At 35.4% G+C, this 27043-nt stretch overlaps 1 protein-coding gene across 1 annotated transcript in view; it reads right to left on the bottom strand.

The window, feature by feature from the left end:
- LOC121374708 (mitogen-activated protein kinase kinase kinase 1-like) overlaps positions 1-25083 on the bottom strand; it is a 42022-nt gene extending 16939 nt beyond the window's left edge. Inside the window, exons 1-14 of the mRNA XM_041501814.1 lie at positions 24887-25083; positions 23998-24133; positions 22556-22603; positions 20876-21010; positions 19621-19824; positions 18429-18545; positions 17608-17762; positions 15496-15617; positions 10736-10823; positions 9970-10117; positions 7972-8214; positions 5013-5134; positions 3356-3447; positions 1630-2958 (exon numbers count right to left, since the gene is read on the bottom strand). Coding sequence (XP_041357748.1) covers positions 1630-2958; positions 3356-3447; positions 5013-5134; positions 7972-8214; positions 9970-10117; positions 10736-10823; positions 15496-15617; positions 17608-17762; positions 18429-18545; positions 19621-19824; positions 20876-21010; positions 22556-22603; positions 23998-24133; positions 24887-25083 — 3136 coding nt within the window. The remainder of the gene's footprint in view (positions 1-1629; positions 2959-3355; positions 3448-5012; positions 5135-7971; positions 8215-9969; positions 10118-10735; positions 10824-15495; positions 15618-17607; positions 17763-18428; positions 18546-19620; positions 19825-20875; positions 21011-22555; positions 22604-23997; positions 24134-24886) is intronic.
- Positions 25084-27043: the final 1960 nt, after the last annotated feature.

Below are 27043 nucleotides of genomic sequence, written 5' to 3'. Positions count from 1 at the left end.
TGGATCTTAAAAGATTTTATCTATTTTAAAATTAATAATAATGCTTAAAGGGACATGCCTTAGTTTTTAAACATTAAGACATATTTTTAACTATTAGAGCCGGTTTTTGATAACTGAAATCATATTGTACATAGATTTTATTGTTTAGATTATGCATTTCTGTACATTTGAAGAATTTTTTATCATCCTGGTGTTTTTAATATCACAAAATGCATTTCTCACATTTTTAAAAACACACGTGTGTCTGAGAAGAAACAGTCATGGAGTCAAGTTTTAGACTATTTTTAGAGGATATTTCATCATTTCAAAGTCACAGACTCATGTTTCACTCAATTGTAACTTTATCCAAATGTGTTACAGGTTTGTAGATTACTGTATAATACTTTATTTTCGCATTTTTCGCGTGGGAATGAAATTCATGAAAATATATTCCACGCGAAAATAAACTTTTTATAAAGGCCGAAAAAAAGTAGTCTCGTTCAACTATACCACATTAGTTTCCGATGTACGAGGCTAGTAGTAACAAACGGTGCTCCCTCCTGTCACGGAACAAACTACAAAACACAAATAGTTTTATGCTGTTTTCCTTCGCATGTGCTAGTGATCAGTTCATCGAACAGAGTCTACACGTGTTCAACGACGGAAGTAAACATGCATTATCACAGTATATTAAAAATGTGGAAGTGAAAAAATTCGGACTGGGCTATGTTCAGATGTTTCATAATTTTATTTTTATTTTTGGCCTGTTAGCCAATCACAAACTAGTATTTTGACGGCAATAAATATTGTTTTAATCAAACTTAAGTTACTGAATACTAGTAGCTTGTGCCTTCAAATTTCGTTTCGTTTGTTTTCGGTTTTTGTTTTTATAACAATTATAAGGATTAAGAAAAACTGTATGCGGTAAGCACTTTCTGTAAACAATAAAGTCTTGATTGGTTAAAGCAGGAAAACTATTGTTTTATGTGTATAGCACTCGTGTGTACATGTAGGATTAGTTCTACAGATTAGCATAACAACCAGCAAAACTAAGTTCCGTTTTTAAAACAAAATTATTGACATCTGTACTTCATTTTTTTTATTGATGGGGGTTGGGAGATTCGCAAAAATAAATGTTCGCAAATTGACCCATTTTCATTAAATCGCGAAAATTTGATCCCGCAAAAATAAAGTATTCTACAGTAACTAAACTTAGTGTTAATTTTCACAGGTTGAAACTAGGGTATGTTCCTTTAATATTAAAACCAGATATCAGCCGTTCTTGTACTTCAGTACTTCAGTAAATCGAGCTTAAGATTTTGTTACCTACGGGAATTTTGAAAGGTTCACCTATGGCCTACAACAGTTTTAAACCAGTAACATTTGTATCAAATAAAACACAAAGTTAAAAACCACAAATTATCACTTCAACATAGAGCAAATTTTTGTGTGTTTTTTGTCCAGCACCAAAATGGTGCTACCGATAAAGCCCCTGACAATTCACATCGCTGCTACAGTAATTGAAAGCGGTGCTACAGTAATTGAAAGCGGTGCTACAGTAATTGAAAGCGGTGCTACAGTAATTGAAAGCGCTGCTACAGTAATTGAAAGCGGTGCTACAGTTAAGTATGATCCCTGCTAAAGACTAACCTTGGTCTGCAGTGTGACTAGGTGAAATCTTTGGCGACTGTGTGACCTCCGACCTGAAAGACACGGCCTGTTCGCAGGCCTGAAGTGGAGAGGTGACGCTGTTCAGATCCAGGAGATCATCACTGCTCATCGTCTCCTGGTCGGCCGTGTGGAAACACTGGGCGTGTTCGGGCGTGTTGGGAGCTGCTGCGGTCCCCGAATGTATGGACGTGTCATCACACTGAGACTTGTCCAAACAGCAACAGGCGGTGGCCGGTGAATGACTCGCGGTGGCCGGGGAACAACTCTCGCCATCTGGTGAACCGGGGTTTTCCTGATCGACAATCAAAAAGTGGTCTTCTGGTTCCTGAGTTTTACCAGCCTCCACTGCTGCTGGTTCGCACAGACTCACATTGTTCAACATTTCTGAAATTCTTTCCGGCTGAATCTCAGGATCCAAATTTAAAGGAATAAATGGAAGGGAGGAGCCGATGTTTACCGACATGGAATCATCTACAGTGTTTTCTTCTTCTTCTTCGCCGTCGTTTTGGAAACCATTTTCTTCTATCTTTCCCGGTGAGGTAGGAGGAGTTGATAAATTTTTTTCTTTCGAGATTCTTCGAGGAATCGAACGTCTGTTTTTCTTCCGTTTTCTGTGTATCGGAGTGTTGGGAGGGCAGCAGGGAATGCCCTTCCCTCCCTGAGAGCTACACACATCACTGGGTGCGTCCTCCGACAACACGGTCACGGGAGAAGTGCAACGTGGTGTTGAGACAGGAGAATCTTTTGGTGTATCGAAAGGAGACGACACTCGGTGAACATGACGACGCGATTTTCCAGTACCGTGCTGCAATTCCTGGACGATTTTTTCCGATATGTGAAAATCACTTACAATCCTTGCCAGTTTTCTTTTGACGGAGATCACCGACGCGGAATCTATTGTTGACAGGAGATCCTCCATCTCTTTAACTATACCTTCAAGATGAGCACCAAGCTTTGCAGAAAGAAGGAAAACTCTTCGGGCCATTCGAGCGATTCTTGTGTGAGCATTGCAGACGGCCTTCACCGAGAAGTGTGCGACGGCCAACAGACGGTGGTAATTGTGAGAGTCTTCGTCAACACCGTTCTCACACGGCGCGGCTGCCCCAGCAGCGTCAGGGACACCATTCTCGGCAGCTGCTGCACCTGAATGCTCCTCTTCCTGGGGTAGAAAATCGGAAGGAAATTCTTCTAGAAACCGGTCTATGACATAAAGTCTCCCTAGTAACCATTGCCACTGAACTTGGTCAACGTTGTACTGTTCTGTCACACACTTGAGCACATAATACAGTCCATCCAATCCAGCTGATCCTGAAAAAAATATATTAAAATATGTTACTATGAACATGAAAATAAAATACTGCGTTTAGAAATTACTTTATATGTTGACAGAGAGACAAATAATAAAAATACAATTTCTGATAATATTTGTTTAATCCATAAGAGAGAGACACAGACAGACAGACAGACAAAGAAAGACTGATCAACATTTGTGAACGCGAGAAAGACAAATGGAGAGACCAACAGAGACAGATATAACAAACATAGGCAAAGTTTGGCAGTATATATACATAAAATTACCATAGAGTCATATTCTTTAAAACCTAGACCACCTACTCCGTAAATGAGAAAACCCGACCCAGGAAACAAGATGTCTGAACACAACCATGTATCTAAAAATAAGCTTCCAATAACAGGAGAACTGTACCTGGATTGACGATTTCTTTGCCGACAGCGAGTTCTCCATCTTGGCCTTTAGCAAGTTCTACGAGAGTGGACAGAGACAGCTGACTGGTCCTCCTGTTAACACACAACATGTTAAAACCAAGTACCATGCTGTATTAGTTGGTACTGCTATGCAAATACAGTGACTGTGAATGAATGAATGAATGAATGAATGAATGAATGCAGGGCTTCTAGATTATGGTAGTCCCACTCCCATGGCTAGTGATATTCAGTGTTGGGCTAGTAAATAACTACTATTGTCATACCCAATGGCTAGTGAATTTTTTTTTTTAAATGTTTCAGTTAAGTCTATTTTGTAATTATGTATACCCTGCCCCCACCCACCCCACTCACAATGTTAGTATTTTTAAGCTCCATTTCCCTCTTTAGGTGACATATTCGATTATTACTATTATTTAGTAAAATTGTATTACCGTATTTGACCGGAAATTAGCCCATGTCTGTGAATAAGCCCCCCTCCATTTTAATAGCATTCAAGAAATTAGGCCCTCATCTGTAAATAAGCCCACCCCCAACTTCGTCACTTTATAAATAACACGAAAATGCAAGTTTGCTCAAAGTTCATTTAAAAGGTCATACCCTCCTGCAGGTAATTAAACACAAATGTAACACAATATTTTACCACCAGTGAGATTAAGCAGTCTAACAGTAACAGTGTGTAACATTGTTTTCAATTTCATGCTTGCAGTATTTCTTTGAAGTACCCAAACCCAAGTCTGAACTAAAAACCAATGTCTATTTTTACCAACACACTGTGCCTGCTGTTAATGCTAATTAGGCAAATACCGTATTCTGATTGGCTAAGAACAATGACCTAGATTGACAACTCTTTGTATAGCTAGCTGATCAGTGTAAGATTGCTGTCTGTGTCAGAAAGGTGTATAAGCTATTGAGTTTGTTGTTAATTGCTGTTGTTTTAAGTCGTCTCAGCATTAAATTTTGGATGTAAATAAACAGCATTGGTAAGTAATTGTAACATAGAAGGTGTGTTTCTGATAATTAGATACTAGTAAAAAATATATATATATATATATATATATTAATAAACAATTATTATTTAATAATAACAAATGGAACACTAATTAATAGATGTTTTTTGTTTTCTTTCTGGTTCATTTAATTAGTATTATTTATTTTATTGATTATTATTATTATTACTTCTTTTTTTTCCAACTAAACTGGCCCCTTGTCTGGGAATAAGCCCACCCCATGCTAAGCTCACAATGAATTGTCTTGGCCCCCTGGGCTTATTTCCGGTCAAATATGGTAACTTAAAGTAAAGTTGGGTTAGTGAATTTTTAATTGTGGCTAGTCAATAGTTAAACAGTGATATGATCCCATGGCTAGTGGATTTTATGAAAATTCTAGAAGCCCTGATGAATGAAAGAATGAATGAATGAATGAATGAATGAAATGACGTTTAGAGACACCTTAGCACAAAAATATGTGTTGGCTATTCAGTATCAAACAAAGGTAAGCATATGAACTCATTAAATATAAATATTATAAAATAATGTTAAAATCTCTAATTGCTAATCAATTTTCAAACTGACAGTAAATGTTGCTAATAACATTTTTAAAATAAGATGTTCCTTGGTTTACAGTGACACTAAACGTACTTGTTTCCATCAGTACACTTGAGTATTATTGCGTCTACGATGGGTTTAATCCTTGTCTGAAGCCGATTTTGCTGCTGTTTATCTCGACATGGAGTGTAAGCCAACATCTGTCTTAGCGCTCTCTGAAATGAAAGAGGAATCAGTGTTTTTGCTTGTAACTCATGACCAACTGTGAGAAACATACTGTTTACTATAACCTAATCACTTCACAATTATTATGACAACTACTTTTTCAGCCAAAAATCTTCATCTTTTCCTCTATCCAATATATTTTAAGGACAAATCTGACTGCAGCTGACACTGGTAATTTACAGTAATCTGTGAATACAGGTCAAACAATTGTCACTGGTGCACAAATGCAATCTTTAAACTGAATTATTTAATAACACATACAGATTAATTAAACACTATGATCAACTGAATATGTAAGATAATTTTACTTAGGTTTATGCTCTTATTCATTGTACCTCCTATTCTCAAACCGTATCCTGTAGACCGATAAAGTTCTACTCGTCTGAAGCTTGAGGTAAGCGATTTATTACTTGCCTGATATTTCCAAACGTTAAGGACTAAAACATTGTGGCATCATTCACTTGTTTACAAAACAGAATTAGTGATGACATAACAAGCCACTTCATTTTGCAACTATTATTACTAAGCCATTTTGTATCATATTACTCTGCAATTGAACCGATATCGTTCGGTTTTGTCAGACTTCTGTTTTTTTCTGTGTTTTCCCCATACAACTTACGAGACTGGCCATGTACACTGTACAACGGGTCGTGTATATTACTGTGTTATTTAACCAACACTGTCTGGGTTCAACAGAATTCTGGTTTATTTAGTCTGTTTTTTTCTGGGTTTTCCCATCCAACTTACAAGACTGGCCACGAACACTTTGTACATGGGGTCATGTATTTCAACAGAATTCTGGTTTACTTAGTCTGGTATTTACTGGGTTTTCCCATCCAACTTACGAGACTGGCCACGAACACTGTACATGGGGTCATGTATTTCGACAGAATTCTGGTTTACTTAGTCAGGTATTTTCTGGGTTTCCTCATACAACTTACGAGACTGGCCACGAACACTCTGTACACGGGATCGTGTATATTACTGTGTTATTTAACCAACACTGTCTGGGTTCGACACAATTCTGGTTTACTTAGTGTGGTATTTTCCAGGGGTTTCCCTAGAGCGATAAGCCGACACGGCCCGTGCTCCCTTAGCCAGCCAAGTAAGCGCCTTCATGTCTGGAAAGCGCCTTAACTGCAGGACCGTGTCGGCTTAATTTGTAACATGTATACAAAACAATGGAGCTGTGATCCGTAACGTCATTTTCTATCTTCTGATGTGAACAAACGGTTACATAATCTATTCGACACCTCAAACATAATAATACCAAATATTCAATTAGCATAATAGCGATCTGGCGACCGGTAACGAGAAACGGTGTTATCCAGAATACAGCGTATGCCTTATGATGTTTGCTAATTTTAATAATCATGGTTATTAATTTTAACGCATGCATTTGACATGTATGACAGCAATGTGACGGCGATTCAATGTCTGGAAGATATGTAACTTGCTATTTTAATTTGTGTAAAGTCTTTGAACCAAAGTAATAAAAAACAAACCGACAATGCATGTCAATTTGAATACACATGCCAGTTCAGGGCCGAACGACATGTCGGCTATCCCAAGGGCTGAGTTCAGCCAGACCGAGCGGAAACAAAACGTTCGCTACACTGTTTTGTGCGCTTCACGTTAAACCAAATGGACACGACGGACACCAATCAAGTAGTTCGCGAACGTTAGGAAAAAACTGAGGAAAGCTCTCGGCGTAATATACGTCACGCTTCAGAGTCAGCTGACACCCACGTGTCAAGAGATATCGTTGCGGACATGAACAATACGATTACACAGGAGTAAATCGTGATGTAAATGTGTAGAAAAACAATAGTTGTTTGCATCAATGAATACCTAACTGCAGTTTCTTATTTCCTTTGTCTTTGTTAATTTTGTACCTATGGTCGAGAGCACGCACTGAGATCGCGATCGCGGGAAATGTGCATGCAGTATTTATACAAATTGCAGTTAAACGTACACTGAATTAGTTTACAATAATCATATTTGTTAGATAATGCTAGATATATATTTGTTAAACTGTGAGATGACATTTAATAAGTTAGCTGGATTTTTTTTTTAAAGTAAAATTTTATTTTATTAACGTTTTGGGGGTTTTTTGGTAGTTTTTTTTATAAATGGAATATACTGTGAAGTCAGCATTCTTAGCTTAGGTATTTTACAAGCAGAAATCACAACAAGCATTTAACACAACGCTGAAATCAACAACAACATGACGCAAATTATGAAGTTGTTGGGGGTGGGGAATTGATGGGGTTTTTTTTAGAAACCCCCCCCCCTCCTCCCACACAAAAACAACCCCAACATGATTTGATGGATTGAAGACAAACACTCAACTGTTTTCAACTCACTACCCCACTTCTTTTGGCTTGATTTTTGTGTTATAATGATGCTAAATATGTAAGCGCCTTAAAAAAATCCTGGGGAAAGGCCTGATTTTCTGGGTTTCCCCATACAACTTACGAGACTGGCCACGAACACTCTGTACACGGGGTCGTGTATATTACTGTGTTATTTAACCAACACTGTCTGGGTTCGACACAATTCTGGTTTACTTAGTATGGTATTTACTGGGTTTTCCCCATACAACTTACGAGACTGGCCACGAACACTCTGTACACAGGGCCGTGTATATTATTGTGTTATTTAGTCAGGTATTTTCTGGGTTTCCCCATACAACTTAAGAGACTGGCCACGCACACTGTACACAGGGTTGTGTATATTACTGTGCTATTTAACTAACATTGTCTGGGTTTGAGAGAATTCTGGTTACTTAGTCAGGTATTTTCTGGGTTTTCCCCATACAACTTACAAGACTGGCCACAAACACTCTGTACACGGGGTCAGCACACATGAAGGCAAGCACGGTGGAACACGTGTCCAGCATCTGTCTCGTCGCAGCCTGGCGCGTCGGCGACACGATCACCCCTGACCGCCCCTCGCCCATCCCCCGCAGCAATGTGCCGACCACCTCCTTACTTAGGTGTTTTACGCCCATCTCTCGGATTGACCAGTTTCGGGAAAACAAACAGCACACAAGGTCTTCACCTAAAACCTAGAAAATAAAAATACAATATTATTTAAAACTGTATTGCAAGGGTGCGACACCCATATAAAAAGAAAAGCTGAACCGATCATTAAAAAGCAGAACACACTAAACTACACTTTCAACAAGGCATTGGGAGCTAAAAATTACTCTCCTTGAATTTGTCTTGGGGGAGTTATGGGGCGCAATAATGATAGCAAATTCATTCAAGATGTCATGATTCTATTCTTATAGGTTAAGTGAAATAGATGAGAAATGAAGACACAAGAGTGGTAATGTCATGTGTCTTTTATGCAAATATAGTCACAAGAGTGGTAATGTCATGTGTCTTGTATGTAAATATAGTCACAAGAGTGGCAATGTCATGTGTCTTGTATGTAAATATGGTCACAAGAATGGTAATGTCATGTGTCTTGTATGTAAATATAGTCACAGAGTGGTAATGTCATGTCTTGTATGTAAATATGGTCACAGAGTGGTAATGTCATGTGTCTTGTATGTAAATATGGTCACAGAGTGGTAATGTCATGTGTCTTGTATGTAAATATAGTCACAAGAGTAGTAATGTTATGTGTCTTGTATGTAAATATAGTCACAAAGTGGTAATGTCATGTGTCTTGTATGTAAATATGGTCACAAGAGTAGTAATGTCATGTGTCTTGTATGTAAATATGGTCACAAGAGTAGTAATGTCATGTGTCTTGTATGTACATATAGTCACAAGAGTAGTAATGTCATGTCTTGTATGTAAATATAGTCACAGGAGTGGTAATGTCATGTGTCTTGTATGTACATATAGAAAAGAACTAGTTAATGACATGGGATATCTGCTTTATCCGATTAAGGTAAGAATGGGAAATTGCGCGAGGCTCTGATGAGCAGAATTTCTCATTCGGCCGGAACAGGATAAAGCAGATATCCAACGCCATTAACTAGTTATTATCTTTATCCTGCAAACCATAAAATTAAGGGGAAAAGCTATTATTTCTGTTATTTCAGCCACATTGTATGATGACCTAGAGGTCAAATGAACGATTTTGTAATGTAGCTATGCGTGTGACGTCACATGAGTAACGTCAAAAGTCATATCCTGCTAGTAGCAAGATATGACATTGCTTTATCTGTCATCATATTCTGTCAACAGAAACGGTGGTTGCAGGATAAACATATACTCAACAACGAAAGTTTAGCAAATATCTTTTATGACGTCTAAATTTGCCATGGTCGAATAAACTTAAAAGAAAACCAGGTCATCCTGTTAAGGCAAAGGTTGATGAGTTTATGTTGTTTGTAAATGGTAAACATTTCAGATGTCAATACTAATTAATAAAAACAGGTTCATTTATAAATGTTATGCCATTTCTTTTAACATTAGCTAAACTTTTGTTGTTGAGTATACATAATTAGACTTCAGAGGTAAATTGCTACATTTTTCTACTAGCATCAAGGAGTTTTCTATATACATTTTCCCCATAGACAGGAAAGCATATACAACAGCCTTCGATTTACTACAAGTCTCGGAACTGGCTCGGTAGAAGAAAAAAAAAAAAATCAGAAGAATGGGTCCACTTAGAGACTTCAAGTTCTACCAAACAAATCTAATGAAAGGTACAGAAATGACTGATTTAACCCAAGGAGAAACACTAGCAGAGAAGCTATATTTCTCACAAATTAAAAAATTAAAATTTACAAAAGGCAACTAGTGTTAGTCAAAGTAGCAAAAAAAAAAAACAGTTTATGTTTATTATGAAAAATCAAAATTACCTCAATCCAGGGCTCGGCAACTGCTTGGTTCTCTTGTGGGATAGACTCTGCATGTGGAAGTCGACCCTCAGCGACTTGTATGCCCTGGGGGGAGGGGGCACGGGTGTTTGGCGGAACCTCTGGAGTGTCTTCGTTATCATTCTGGCAACTGTAATAAATAACAATTTCATAATATGAATCGATGCATAAACATACATTGTTATTTGACAAACTATAACATTTTAAACAAAAATACATACATTCATACACTTACCTTTTGTGTGACACCTAATAGCCGAAGTAATTATGAAGTAATTATCATACAGGAGTGTCTTTAATTATTCATTCTTTCTTTCTAACAAAACACTTACAAAAACAAGAAAATAGACGTACAATTGCACAGCAAGAACAGGGCTCAAACTAGAAAGTAATATATGGCCTGCTGTTATTTTTAGATACCATTCTCACCTTTCCTTACGTGTGGTAACCTCCTGGTAACCTAATGAGCATTCTCAATTTATTTTGATTGGTTTTAACAGTCATTAATTCCTACTATTAATAGCAGTAATAATAATTTCAGGTATTTATGGGGAGATAAGCATTATCATAAGCACTGTAATGCACAATGGCTGTAATGCAAAAAGGTCAATCCTGAATAAATAAAGGCTGGGTAGGAATAATAAAAGTGATAAAATGTTACAGATCAGTAAGCAATACAAGTCACAACAAAAGTTTTCTGAATTCATTGAGATATTTCTTCTGAAAAAAAATCCATTTAAACATTAACCTTTTGATTTCGACAGTGGTTGATTTCCAACGGGTACGACACAGAGGACAGTTGAGTGGGTCATTCTGTCGCCGACATTCTTCAAACCCTGAAAGAAGTGGATAAAATTAGCATGAATGTTGACATGAGAAGTATATTAACAAAAATCTTTACTAATGCCAGAGCTGGGCGATATTGAAATTTGAGGTTCAGTATCGATATCGGTATTTTGGGGGTGATTTATCTCAGTATCAGTACGGTATTCGGTATTCGGTATTGATACGATACAGATATCGAGCGCTATTTTCGGTATAGTTGGCTTTAAATGCATGCCTGTGTTATGGCTCACCTGCTAATTTCATCTAAATACAATTAAATTCCATACACATGGCTCTTGTCTGATTTATACCAACCCATTTTGCATTCGTCAGATATATTATTAGCGCCTTCTGGGAAATATTTTTCAATACCGAAATTTCGATATTTTGAAATTTGCTTGCAGGGTTGAAAATTAACATGGAATCCATGGTCGCCAGCAGGGCCAGTTGAAGAAAAATCTTATTGGCCCTTCTCAAATTCAACTAGGAAATTTAAACCCTACCCTCTCCAATTTCACTGAAACCTGAAATTCCTAGTTTCAGCTGAATCGGACCAACGGTTTCCGAGTTATGGCCTTTTTTTTCCTTTCTGTTTTTCTCTCTCAAAAATTGCCATAACTCAGCAACCAATGGTCCAATTGTGACAAATGAGGTATCATCGGAAAGGGGGAATTACAAGGAATCCAAATCTGGCATTATTCCTGCCATTTGGGTTACTTTTGGGCTGATGACCGTTTGACCTATATTTTGACCTTGAACTTGACCTTGTGGGACACTTGACCTTGAGATGACCTTTGATTAAAATTATAGCCCAACATGTTATCTACAACATATAAAAAAATTGGAGGTGGAAAATGTTTCATTAGTCAGCAATTTCAAATTGAAATATGTTTACCTGCTGTTGTTCTATGCTATCTGTGTATAGACTGCATGCATTTCACTATTAAATGTATATGCGTCAACACTGTAAATGTCATGAATGTTAATGATACAATATAGTGTGGCAACCAGGCAACCAATTGATTAAGGAAAATAGAATCTATAAATCACTACTGGTAGTTTCCTTCATCTTTTGTTAATTTTATATATTATTGTATTTCTGTTTATTTGAGGAGTCTGACTACTTGATTGAAGTCACAAGCTTTCTAGTCTTTAACTATCCATGTTGAACAGACTTTGGAAATTCTGATGAGATCATTTTGGCAGATACTGTCATTCCTGGATGACGATTATATCAAGGATGGGGTGTTAATAACACAAAGTATATCCCTTTCTGGAATCCAACACCTGTCTGCTTTTGATGGCAAGTGGAACTGCCTTGAAGGTCCATGAGGGTGCATGAACTTAACGTTATAGTCTCCAAATTCCTCTGAAACTTCATCCACCAAACCAATCCAAGGAAGACCATCATAGAGGCTGCAGACAAAGTTCTGCACCTTTATTTCTAGTGGAATTTGTGAATCGTCATTACTATCATCGAAACTGCTAGTATCTTGAATTTGTACCAATTAGGGTGGATTGGATTGTGAACTCAGTTTGAAAATTTGCATTGTAGACTGTGATAATGGGACAAAACGATGGTACTACAGGGTTCCTTTTACTATCTTTGCTAAATGAAATCTTGTTTGTAGTTCTTTGTGACAAACAGCAACCTGTTCTTGTGTCATGTGATTTGTAATTTTGATATATAGTCTTACAGAGGAAACGCATTACATTTTTCAATTAGTAGCAATGGATCTTTTATATGCACCATCCCAGAGACAGGATAGCACATACCATGGCCTTTGATATACCAGTTGTGGTGCACTGGATAGAGCAAGAAATAGCCCAATGGGACTACTGACAGGGATCATTCCCAGACTGTCAGCACACCAAGCGAGTGTTATACCACAGGGCTACGTACCGCCCCTGCCATCTATTTAACTATGTACAATGAAATAGCATTTGTTTGGCATTTTAAAAAAGTTCCATATATATGACTATTTTTCTGCCATTTATTGCTGAATTGTGACAATTCCATTTTTTAAATTCTTTAACCATTAAAAAAAATTGTTTTACCATTCATTATTTATACATGTACTACATTGTAGGCCTATCACTAAGTGCTATAAGTCACTTTTTTCAGTTGGATTATCTGCTGCTTAAGGTACAGGCCTATGCTTGAAACCTTAGAAAATAAGTGTCAAATTGTGATGCAGTACCTATGGTGAATAAACAATTATTATTTAGCAATCTTACCATAATGACTTGCTCAATGACATGACATAGACTCGAAATTTTAAAGTACAAACATTCTTCACTTCATCAATAAGGATGTAGTGTACACACATAAGTGTGCCAGTAGGCCTACAGACCAGACAGTAATTAATATTAAAAATAATTATCAATACTAATTACATATATAAGTAATAAGGATCAATTAGTTCTTTTGTTTGTCAGTTACTTACTGGAGATTTTCTGATACTTACATCTTAATGGATCTTGGAAATGGAAGGAAATCCGAGATCTAATGGATAAACATAAATTTCTTCGATTTTAGATATTCATGCAGCATGCTCTGAATTGGGGTTAGGGGGCTGCAGTTTTCTCCACATGGGGTCCAAAGTACATTTAAGGGACCATAACTTCCTTTCGATGTAGTCCCCATGGTAATATAGTTTAGCCGGTTCTAAACAATATGAGATGTTGGCACAAGATGTTTCTGATAATTAGGCAGTATTTCAAAAAATTAATCTTAAATCTGTTGGATGCTGGACTATATTGTTAGAACATTCATGACATTTACAGTGTTGATGCATGTACATTTAATAGTGCTTAAATACATATGCAGTCTATACACAGAGAGCATAGAACAACAACAGACTACCTTTATAAAAGTCTTAGTCACCCTTAGCATGCTAATTTTCAACCCTGTGCTTGGTACGGTAAATCGGTATTAACATAATACCGATACCGAATGGTATATACAGTATACCGCCCAGCTTTAACTAATACTTAAACCAACAAATAGAGAAAGTCCTAGTAATTTATTATGCAAGAGAACGATTCCTTAATTTAAAACAAAAAGATACAATAGTTAATATTTTACCAGCAATGTGAGGCAACTTGCCATAATATATATTGTAACTTGAGCATTTGTGCTCTTAATACACCTACTTTATAAGATGCTTAATGTGAATTTTTAACATTTTATTTATCAAGGAGCACAAAAGACTTCAGATTGATGATACCATTAGCTTATTAATTTCACCAATCAAAAAGAACTTTCAGGAGCAACGTAATGTTAAGCATGCACTTAAAGCTATCTTCCACATGCATTAAATACGATTATTACAGCTCCATCTATTGAAAACAACAATGTATAAAAAATTGCAATCAGGTACCATATTTGACCGGAAATTAGCCCATGTCTTTGAATAAGCCCCCCTCCGTTTTGATAGCATTTAAGAAATTAGGCCCTCATTCGTAAATAAGCCCACCCCCAACTTCGTCACCTTATAAATAACACAAAACTGCAAGTTTGCTCAAAGTTCATTTAAAAGGTCATACCTCCTGCAGATAATTAAACACAAATGTAACACAATATTTTACCACCAGTGAGATTTAGTAGTCTAACAGTAACAGTGTGTAACATTGTTTTCAATTTCATGCCTGCAGCATTTTTTTGAAGTACCCAAACCCAAGTCTGAACTAAAAACCAATGTCTATTTTTACCACCACACTGGGTCCGCAGTTAATGCTAATTAGGCAAATACCTTATTCTGATTGGCTAAGAACAATGGCCTAGATTGACAATTCTTTGTAGTGTAAGCTGGCTGCCTGTCAGAAACGTGTGTATAGGCTATTGAGTTTGTTGTTTTAAGTCTTCTCAGCATTAAATTTTGGATGTAAATAAACAGCACTGGTAAGTAATTGTAACATAGAAGGTGTGTTTCTGATAATTAGATACTAGTAAAAAAAACAATTTAATTAATAAACAATTATTATTTATTAATAACAAATGGAACACTAATTAATAGATGTGCTACTGGACGTTTTTTGTTTTCTTCCTAGTTCATTTAATTATTATTTATTTTAATTATTTCGTTTTTTTTGTTGTTTTTTTCAACAAAACTGGCCCCTTGTCTGGGAATAAGCCCACCCCATGCTAAGCTTACAATGAGTTGTCTTGGGCCCCTGGGCTTATTTCCGGTCAAATACGGTAATTTATCAATGGGCAGGATGAGTCCTAAAAACAAATAAAGGAAAGAAATGTTTTATTTAACGATGCACTCAACACATTTTATTTACGGTTATATGGCGTCAGACATACATGTATGGTTAAGGATCACACAAATATTGAGAGGAAATCCGCTGTCGCCACTTCATGAGCTACTCTTTTCGATTAGCAGCAAGGGATAATTTATATGCATCATCCCACAGACAGGGTAGTACATACCACGGCTTTTGATATGCCAGTTGTGGTACACTGGCTGGAAAGAGAAATAGCCCAATGGCGGAAATTGATCCCAGACTGACCGCGCATCGAGGGAGCGCTTTTTACCACTGGGCTAAATCCTGCCTGCAAATTAAGAAATGCTACATTATGGAGAAAAAAAAAATCACAACTGGTCTATTACATACACTTAAATATTTAAAAAACCTAAAGTTAAAACAGTACACACAGCATTGTACAGTACTCACAGATTGCAATACAGTGGTGATGAAGCCGGTTCTGGCAGCCGTTTTCACACTTGATTAAACTCTCTCCTTCCAGCATCTCAAGAAGACAGATCGGACATGTGTCGTCCTCCTCTCTTGTGCTCCTGATACACAAAATCATTGTACATGTAACTTTAAAACAGATATCATACTACCTTCAGGAATGTGTTACCTGTTTAAAAATAAAGCTAATATGATCTAGCTGAAAATTCTACATTGTTCTTAACCTTCTGACTACTGCAGGCGAGATAACTCGCCCGACGTCACGTCAATCGATATACTGTACACTGTATACAGTGCATTCCCCAATTCATATTTCCCGCCGTTTTGCACACGACACTCACCGGAAACGGAAATATAATTAAAGAAAAAAGATTTTTTTTAAAATGGTGGCTTTTGTTTTGATTTTTTCAATTGAAAATACCTTGAAATTCTGAGTTCAAAAAGTGGTTTTCGGCAAGTATTTTCGCTTGACAACAATGGCGGCACGTCGCGGTCATTTTCAGGGATCGATAGCTGATTGTGACAGCTAATTTGATAATAAATTTGATCGTTTTACCAACAACGAAAATTACCAAATATTGCAATATGAATCTTAGTTCGGGTTTAAATAAATAATTCTGGTCAGAAAACCACTGTTATCGGGAATAATGGACATAAATACTGGACAGCTGGCCACAAATGCCCGTAAGTAAACGCAACTTTTTTGATTTTTTGCCTAATTTTAATCACCATTAGCCGATCTAAAATAATAAAAATTACAAAAAACAGACACGAAAATAATACTTACCGATTAATATATGAACTTTATTTCATGTTTTTATAAAACATTTAAGTGAATATATGTGAGTAAAAATTATAAACTTGTACCCACTCAACGTGGTTTTTGTTAAAAATTAATCCAGTAGTCTAAAGGTTAAACAAACGACATTTTCAGTCTACTTTGAGAAAATTATTTTATAAAAAAAAAGCCATGAAGGGATTAAAAGCTGAAAAAACTAAATCCTTGAAACCTAAATATTTTTTCCAGCAAAATTGTTTAACTGCATTAATATCTATGCTAGCAGTAACAATCAAAGTACCAAAAGTAAAATATATATAATAAAAAAGTTAAATCTTATATAAATAATCTAATATAAATTTAATTTCTATTTCTTTTCAGTATAAATTCTAATGGAAACACTGGAATTTGTGTTTTAAATAAAAGCTATAGCCTTGAATCACAACAGTTTAAATTATGAAGATAAATAAATAATGTAGGTTGTTTCTCAGACTCCTACTGTTAAGGAAAATGAACACCCTGGGTACAACTGAGCAAGGGTAGCAAAAGTGGTACCCAGAACTTGTAAAATAAATCAACAACATTCAATATATTCATCTAACTCGGCACATAAGATTTCAGTCATGAAGTCAAATGAAAATGAAACGAGTGAACAAATAACTGTTCTCAACTTTGCTGACGTAGCACCTTTCACAACAACCATTTTCAACTATTTTCAGTGTACGTTTGCAAATATATAACGGCAAGGGCTGTCCCACAAGGCTAGCTCTGGCACTCACCAAATTCGCCAATTGCGATTTTAACAAATGGCAAATTTTATTTTAATTTGGCGAAATAATTTCATGTAATAATTGAAATTTTGTGAGAAAATTATTAGGTTTCTGTAATTTTTTAAGTTTAATGAATAATTTGGCGAAATTTTCTACACACCTAGAGCTAGCCCTGTGTGTGGGGAGTATGGCAGGCACTGTAATTATCATTTTAAGTCTGATAACTCTGTATAGGTTACCATAAATTACAAGCCTGATAACCTATAACTTACAACATATTTACAACTCCCATTATGATTCCTTCACAAACATGAGCAATGCTATTTTTTTGGTATTAATTCATATCTTTAACAAGTTTATACCGATACTTCTGTGTATAAGTTATATTCAAACAGCACCCAAATGATACAAATTTAGTTGGTTGTGTTTTGTTCAAATTTGTGGTAACCTTCTGGTAATCAGACAAAATCAATTATTTCGATGCCTGTCCGTCGTGTGATCCACTCTAGAACAGCCCTAGGAATAAATACAATATGCACATACCCAGTTTCACTCTCAGATGGCAGACTCGTGTTCTCGCTGGAATCGCTGACATGATTTTCTTCAACAATAGGTTTCGCTTTCACACTCTTCTCTTGTTTACGACTGTGTATTCGGGAAGACCGTTTGTCATGGTAAATACGGAAAAGACTTTCAACCTGGAATGAAAGGAAAAACGTCCTTCAAAAACTCAACTTCCTATAACTTAAAACAAATGTGTGTACCCGGTACATTATTAAAGCTTCAACCTCATCCCCCTAGTGTTATATCATCATTTCCTACTGTCAAATAATATGAAAACACTTTTGTTCATGGTGGTTTAATTTCTGTGTAATTCATGTACCAATGCAGTCAACAAATTTATGAACTAAACAGAAAAGTAATACAAGTTCATTTAATATGAATTTATGATACTACCTTATCAATAAATAAATTTAGGTACCCAATAAAATATGTGGGTCTTTTAATGCAAAATCACAAACATTTAACACCATGAAAATAAAGTACAAACTAATTTTAATAAACTTTTGTTTTATGCATCAGTATACACAGTGAACTGCTATAAAACGCAAACAAAGATTGTCCCATTGTTATAGTAAATAGCACCTGTCATGTTTCAAAATAAAAAATTGCACCAGACTCTATAATAAAATACAGAGTTAAAACTGCATTTATGTAAAGCTTTTTTGTTATTAATCATAAGGCAGTTTGAAGTTTTGCCATTAATTAAAAGTCAGTTTGAATGAATTAATTGTTAAGGACTCCCCAGCACAAATATACACATAGCAAGTTTACAAAAAGCAGCGTTGTGAACGTAAACAAACCTCGTAATTCTTTAGAGTCTTGTTCCACAAACGGGGGTCCAACTCGCTCACTTGGAAGACTCGTAACATCACAAACAGAATATGAACACAGAATGGGAAGCGACCACAGCTGCATGTCTACAACAAACATCAATTAAGATACCACAATGGTTCATTTAAGGATTGTCTGTTATTTCTTTTACGTTCATTGGGGTATGAAAAAACAAAAAATCATCCGCAAACTGTGTTAATCGACGAAGTTTGCATACCCAGATGAACGTAAAAGAAATGACGGACAATAGTTATAACTACATTTGAATGATACTTGCTAATAATAACACTAACACTTCAACTTTATTTTGAATTGCTTTTGGTCCATAAACAATAAAGCTCAATAAGACAACTTGCCCATATAAAATGACATCATCAGCTATTACGTAATTTTTTCGTTCATCGAGAATTGAAGAAACTCTCGTTGCTACATCTGAACCAATGGGATGATGTTATATTGTAATGAATGTAAGGGAAATTTAATTATCATGACATAGAGAACTGAAACACAGCTGTATATCGGCAGTAATATTGGAATGCTTTATAAGCAACACACATTTGTGAATAGACATTACTAGATTCAACATCTTCTACAATACATTCTTTTTTTAAAACCCAATGGAGAAAATCTGCAAAATCAGAATGTTGAGAGGAAACACTGATATTCTAAAAATGATCACCCACACAAAGAGACACAAAATATGATTTTAAAAGTGTCTTTAGTGATATTTATTTACGACACGATATGTGGTGTTGAGCATCTTAATCCCTGCAAATTGGATTTGTAATTTAAAAATAGGGAATTGGGATGGATAAATAAAATACAGGCTTTTTTCAAAGCATGGGCACACTGGATATCCCATTTCCAGTCACATGATTAACTATTGAGAGTACAAAGAGAAACAAACTTTTCTGTAACAGATTAATAAAATTTTCATATAGCCGAAGTTCAAGGGCCATAACTCTGTGAAAAATGGGCCAATCCTCATGAAAGTTAAACTAAATCTCTAACCCCATTTGATAAAGCTTACATAACATTTCAGCTCAATATCTTGAGACATTGCCAAAAAAAACAACGTGAAAAAACTATATGGATGACATATGGACAAGCAGGGCAATAAGAAATGCAAACTAAGATGGGCTTTTTTTTTCAATTTCTTACCTGTGGACCAATAATAACCCTGAACTTGTGATCGGGAGAATCACCTCCGATCAGGAAAGAATTTGGCCCAGTTTGCTGTAGCAAGTAAAGTCGTGCACGCTGAACCCGTTCGATGCGTTTCTTTGTCAAGTCGCTGTCATCATTTGTGGTCTGGCTGCGTCGACTTGGGTGACTACTTTGTACGGCTCCCACTTGTTGTCGGAACTTCAAAAGAATAAACCACGTTATGACTGGGTATTTACTAGTCTTACATTTCATTGCAACAAGTAACAAAAATGTCTGAAATAGCAAATGAATTAAACTGCACTTACACAAGAGTCTCTGTATATATATATATATAGTAATAGTTTTTCAATGTTTTCTTTTTCTTTCCTTTTCATATTAAATTCTTAATAAATCTTCAATGTACAACTTATTACTTAATACAACAGTGTACCAATAACATTAAAAAAAATTGAAATTTAAAAAAAAATTAAAAATTAAATCCAACACGCTAAAACTATTGGGCTGAATTTACAAAGGCTGGGGTTTTTTAAAACATGTGTACTACATGTGTACTACGTGTATTTACAATGCTTAACACCTACATTAATTTTAAGAAAAACAGGCTTCGTAATTTCAGCCCATTAAATTTTGAAAGGTTTTGATGTAATTACCCCTTCAACAGACAATAATTTGTATCTAGCAGGGGGAAAAAATGTCATCAGTAAAGTTAAAGTTTGTTTTGTTTAACGACACCACTAGAGCACATTGATTTATTAATCATCAGCTATTGAATGTCAAACATTTGGTTATTTTTACATATAGTCTTAGAGAGGAAACCCGCTACATTTTCCCATTAGTTTCAAGGGATATTTTATATGCACCATATGCATCATCCCACAGACAATATAGCACATACCACGGCCTTTGATATACCAGTAGTGGTGCACTGGCTGGATTCTGGAACAAGAAAATAGCCCAATGGGCCCACCAAAGCGGATCAATCCTAGGCAAACTGCACATCAAGTGAGCACTTTACCACTGGGCTACATACCGCCTCGTCATTGGTAAAGCCCGACATACAGTAATTTATACCAAATTCATACCTCTTTCTGCTAATGGGAAAATGTTGCACTTTCCTCTTAAACTATATGTCAGAATTATTAAGTTTAACATCCAATAACATGATTAATAAATCAATGTGCTCTAGCAGTGTCACTAAACAAAATAAACTTTAACCTTCGAAATGAGAGATTTGTTTTGATTATCTTACTGAGTTTGACGGTGATATGCGTTTTCGAGGTATGCCAGTTGGAGCAGGCTGGTTGACAACTTGCTGTTTGAATGGAGATTCTGCTCCAGGGTTTGTGTGACGTCGTCTTAAAGCACTTGCTACACTCAGTGGAATCTGAAAAAAATATAATAACAACAAAGTTAATTGATAAACAATAACCCATTAAATATGGTTGAAATTTAACTTTAAAAAATCAAGTGGCCAAAAAGAGCCAGTTAAAATAAATTGGTACTGGCCCCTTGCCAGATTTAACTAGCCCCCTATTTAAATCTATCTCCCTAGTTGTGCCCCTCAAAGTATCATATTTTTATGTAAAATACATGGATATCTACCATCGTTATTTAAATCTATCACCCTGGTTGTGCCCCTCAAAGTATCATGGTTTTATGTAAAATTTACGGATATCTACCATCGTTATTTAAATCTGTCGCCCTGGTTGTGCCCCTCAAAGTATCATGGTTTTATGTAAAATTTACGGATATCTACCATCGTTATTTAAATCTGTCGCCCTGGTAGTGCCCCTCAAAGTATCATGTTTTTATGTAAAATACACGGATATCTACCATCGTTATTTAAATCTGTCGCCCAGGTTGTGCCCCTCAAAGTAAAATTCATGGATATCACCATCGCTATTTAAATCTATCTCCCTAGTTGTGCCCCTCAAAGTATCATGTTTTTATGTAAAATTCATGGATATCTACCATCGTTATTTAAATCTATCTCCCTAGTTGTGCCCCTCAAAGTATCATGTTTTTATGTTAAATACATGGATATCTACCATCGTTATTTAAATCTATCTCCCTGGTTGTGCCCCTCAAAGTATCATGTTTTCATGTAAAATACATGGATATCTACCATCTTTATTTAAATCTGTCGCCCTAGTTGTGCCCCTCAAAGTATAATGTTTTTATGTAAACTACATGGATATCTACCATCGTTATTTAAATCTCTCTCCCTAGTTGTGCCCCTCAAAGTATCATGTTTTTATGTTAAATACACGGATATCTACCATCGTTATATAAATCTATCTCCCTAGTTGTGCCCCTCAAAGTATCATGTTTTTATGTAAAATACATGGATATCTACCATCGTTATTTAAATCTATCTCCCTAGTTGTGGTGCACTGATCCTTTCACAGTATGACATTTTGTTTTGAAAACAAAACTCTGGGTTATTTTGTTTTAACTGGTTATCAGCAATTATTACCACTACAGTGCTAGCAAGGTTATATAGATCTGCCTCATTTGATTGCTTGTTTTCTGCATTATAACATACACATTTCACTCAGCTTCCCTTCATAGCAATCATCTGCTTTGGGTTTTCAAAACAAGAACCCTGCACGATGTCCAGGGGTCAATATTTAAAAATCTTAGGTTTACAACCACAAGTACGTTTGTGTCATTTCTACATAGGTACATGTACATCAGTATTCAGTTACATGAATATATGCAAAACCAGTGATTTGTATGACCCCCTCGCCACCCAACACACTTTTACTATCATTCTGTACTAAACTGACACTAAATGCCAAACAAACAAAAAATCAGTCTACCTGTGGTTTAATAATAATTTTAGGTTTACGCGCAAAAGTAGGCTTACAAACATGTTGTGAAATTGGTCCCTATACCCTGATTTATAAACTATAAATCAACTATGTACCTGTGAGTGTGCCACTGCAGAAGATGATGTTTTTACATTCCTTGGAGACTGAAACATTAAGTGACAATCAGTAATTAATACCAGTTAGCTTCACAAAATAATACATTAAACACATAGGGCTAAATTTACAAAGCCTGTTTGTGTCTTACACGCATACATGTAACTACATGGAACATATCGTTTAGTATCGCATCGCTACCACACACATTTAACAGATTACTACACAATTCCAAAATGTTAAAAATACAGTGAAACCCCTCTAAACCGGACATCCTTGGGACCAATAAAAATGTCTGGTATTAAGAAGGATCTGGTTTCAAGAGGTTAAGTTCTGTACTGGCTTTTAAAAAGGGACTCTGTAAAACGCCCCGTTTTGAGGGAATTCCGGTTTACAGAGGGTCCGGTCTTGAGAGGTTTCACTGTAGTTTAACAGACCATCAGCGATCGCTAATCAAAATTTTAAAATATTCCTTGCACTGCATATCTTTACAATGCTTAACCATTTGCTTTTAAGAAAAACAGACTTCATAAACTTAGCTCAGTTATAATAACTAATTTTCTAATATCATCAAATAAAAAATTAATTTACAAGTTTAGTAATAATATTAGTATTTTTAAACAAAAAATTCTTAAATAATATTTTTCTTTTTTTTAATTAAAGTTTTAATCTACATGTAAATCTAATGATGCAGTACGATGCGAACTGATCAAAAAATATTATACATGAGAATTACTAAAGCTTTTTGGAGGAAGATCTAGTTTAGTCCCTATCTAAGGTCGACGAGTCACTCTTCGCACCCTTGTTTTGGCTTCATACACAATAAATATATCTCACAGAAATTTCACTTGAAATCCATATTTCGTAAAAGATACAAATTTTTTAATCACAAGATTTTCTTCAAACACATTCAGGTACATGTACATTAGTAGTGTTAAAAAGAAAAAGAAAAAATCAATAGCAATTTTGCATTGGATTTTTTCCAGCATTCTGAAAACGGAAATGTCATGTACCAAGTTTAGTGTTATTGTAAGGAGATGTAAAGTGACGTCATTCAAATTCAAAATTACCTGTATTACAATGATCTATATATATATATCCCTTGCTGCTAATGGAAACATGTAGCCGGTTTCCTCTCAAAGACTACATGTCAGATCTAACAAATGTTTGAGTGACATGTATACAGTAGCCGACTTATGAATAAATCAATGTGCTCTAGTGGTGTTGTTCAACACCCCCCCCCAAAAAAAAAATACCCACCTTTTGTTTTTTACTAAAGCTTGAACAAGTTGTGCAATTCTGCAATGTAATATTGTACATTCTTTTCAAACTAAAATATTAAAAATTCAATTTTATCAATGTCTTTGAACATAAACACTTTGTATAAAGTAGACAAATTATATTAGACCAGTAAATTATGTAAAGCATGCACAAATATACTTACCACTGGGCCAGATTTCTTTTTCTCTGTTAAATCTTGTTTCCATGGTGGATTTATTCTTGATACTCTTTTTCTATAATCATCTAATTTTTCCGTGTTTGCTGTACCAGTGCCACCATCATTAGTTAAAAAGTCATCCCTGGGAAACAAACATACATCAACAAATTAATCAGGCTCTCCAAATTCAAATAAATAGCATGGTTGTAAAAGTTAATATACAAAATACTAAAGATATTAAATTTAAATTTAATATTAGTGCCATTCCATGGTATTTGGACCATTGGTGTGAAAATTTTAAAATGATCTGTTATTAGTGTTAAAACTAAGTTTTTATTATAGCTTAATGTTAACACCTTTAAGCACATACAAATATACTTTTATTGCCAATTTACTTATGTTTTATGGGTTTTAATGACAGTTTTATTTGAAGAAAAAAAGATTTTTGTAAGCCAGGATGTGACATTTATTTTTTGGTAATATTTCATTACTGTTATGTCAAATTAAAAAATAGGTATCAGGACATCATATCTAAAATATACTGCATATAAAAATACTACTTTCTCTTCTTTCATATCATAATTAGTATATTAAATTATTTTTCAAAATATATAATGTTACGTCCTGGCTGATTTGACATATAAAAGTTAGGTTTTTCAGAAATAAAAATCTGAGCCTGCAGAGTGACCCACCAGAACTAGTATCTGTCCAGGATTCTAAGTATGATATGACAGAGTTATCAGAGGAGCCTCCCATTGAAGCCAAGAAGCAAAACTATGTTTGTTGTCTGTATGACAATGAGGCATGGGTTGGGCTAGTTGAGGACATTTCAGAAGAGCATCAAGACTTCTTTATTCGTTTCATGCACCCTCACGGACCTTCTAAGTTATTTCACTGGCCAAACGAAGAAGACACTTGTTGGATTAGTGAAGGGGACATCTTCTGTGTCATTGATACACCTTCTATTGCATCTTCTCGACGGATGTACTCTCTGAGTAAAAAGGATGATGCTAGAATTGCAAGTGGGTGACCGAATGATTCTGTGACTGCTGAACTGGTGAGAAGGCAATGAGGGAAGTAGTTTGATATCATATGATCATAGCATGTAGGCCTACAATGTATTACTCAAGTGTTCAAGAGAGATGGTGATTCCTAGCATCAGGAATTGGTCAATCAGGTTTACTTCAGTACAGCTAATCAGACATTAATGGCAGAAAAGGTGTTATTTTTCATGGACATGCAATTTTTGAATGTGTATTGCTGCTAAACAAAGAACATTACATCTCTGAAACTTTTATGTTTTAGTTAACATGTGGGAGATTAAATTTCAAGAAAGGTCATCTCAAGGTCACGTGATCCACAAGGTCAATTTCAAGGTCATAACAAAGGTCAAACAGTCAGTGTACCCCAACATTCTCCAATCTGAACAATGGCAGATTTGGAATCCTTGTCAAATACCTTTCCAACAATACCAATTTTATGAAGATTGGCCCAGTAGTTCTTGGGATATGAGGGTTCAAAGGTTGGCGGCCACGCCCCTTTTGGCCGAAAATCTCAAACTTTGGGGGGCTGTATCTCCCACACCACTAGATTTGGTGCTGTGGGATCCCAATCAACAAGTATACCAAGTTTCATAAAAATCTGAGATGGTCGGGTTTAACCCATTGGGTGATTTGACACAGAATGACCCTATGAGCAGTCACACGCGAAAACCTACAACTTAGCATGACATCAGAAACCGAGTAAACGCGGCTCGAAGTTTGACATCACATGTAAACGCGGAAGTAAAAGTTGACATGCTGTTTGCGTTGTTTGTTTTGAAGAATTTAGAAGATGACATCTTCTTCTTTACATTGAAGATCAGTTTGATGTAAACATATATTTGTATGTACAATAGTGTTTGGTTACTATTTTGTATTTTGTACCTGAGAACATTGGTCGAGATCGTTAGCGATACAATCAGTACTTTGATACACATTTACAACTATAGGGAGAAGTCCTATATATATCGATATGGTAAGCAAGTATTACACGTTTTTATAATGTACATGATTATACATAACATAAAGTTCAGCAACTTTTCCAAAAGTTACATACAATATTCATAAGTTAGACCAAACATCGAATTAGGATCGTATCGGGTTGCATGGGTCTACTACTCGGTTAGGCCTACCTGTTCTGTGGACTACAATCAACACCACTATTTCTACTCCTATTTCTATTTATAATCTAAATACTGAAAATTAAATCATTTCCTACAAAAAAATATATATATCTGTAACAATACTACATTTTTAGTAACAGAAACGTTTCATTTATATACCTTTATTATACGTCATGTCATTGCATCAGCTGGTCTAGAGATTAACATGCGGAGGTATAGTAGATCAATTCTCGAAAGGTTTTCTCACTCAACCGATTTTATTATTATTATCATTGCTGTGTGTGTATGTGCGTGCGTGTGTGTGATAATTATTAAATTATTATATCTGTTCACTTTACTTACTAGAATAAGGTAATAACATTGAAATTTCATTTTGACACCGTCTACTTTCATTTTTAAAACGTGACATCATTAATGCTGTATTTTTACATGATATAAAATTTTAAGATAGAGCCCAAATACCTGAGATTTAGTTTTGTATGGTTATTACCTGTTATTTACCAAAATTTTCCCTTGTGACGGCTCATATGTGGAAGATAAAACTTGGGGGAATTCTAATCTTGAAATTGTGTTGTTGAGATTTTTGCTATTGTCATCCATCAACAGTTTATATTAATATACATTGTTGATAGTTTGGCCTATCAGATAATGATGAACAGAAAGAAGAAACTGTCCAAAAACTATACTTTCTGTACTGACTGGGGTTCATATTTTGAATTCCAGTTAAATCAGATGATCATAAAAATACCAACAAAAGGCAAAATATAATAATATATTAATTCTAAAATATATGGTAAATTGCAAACAAGAATTCTACAGAATTAAATGTCTGGCCTACCATAAACTTATTCAGTGTCATTGATAGTGTATCTGTAGATATCTATCTCA

Source organism: Gigantopelta aegis, chromosome 6 (assembly GCF_016097555.1).
Source record: "Gigantopelta aegis isolate Gae_Host chromosome 6, Gae_host_genome, whole genome shotgun sequence".
NCBI lineage: Eukaryota > Metazoa > Mollusca > Gastropoda > Neomphalida > Peltospiridae > Gigantopelta > Gigantopelta aegis.
Note: the sequence above shows the minus strand (reverse complement) of the source record. Positions and strands in the feature narration are given on the sequence as shown.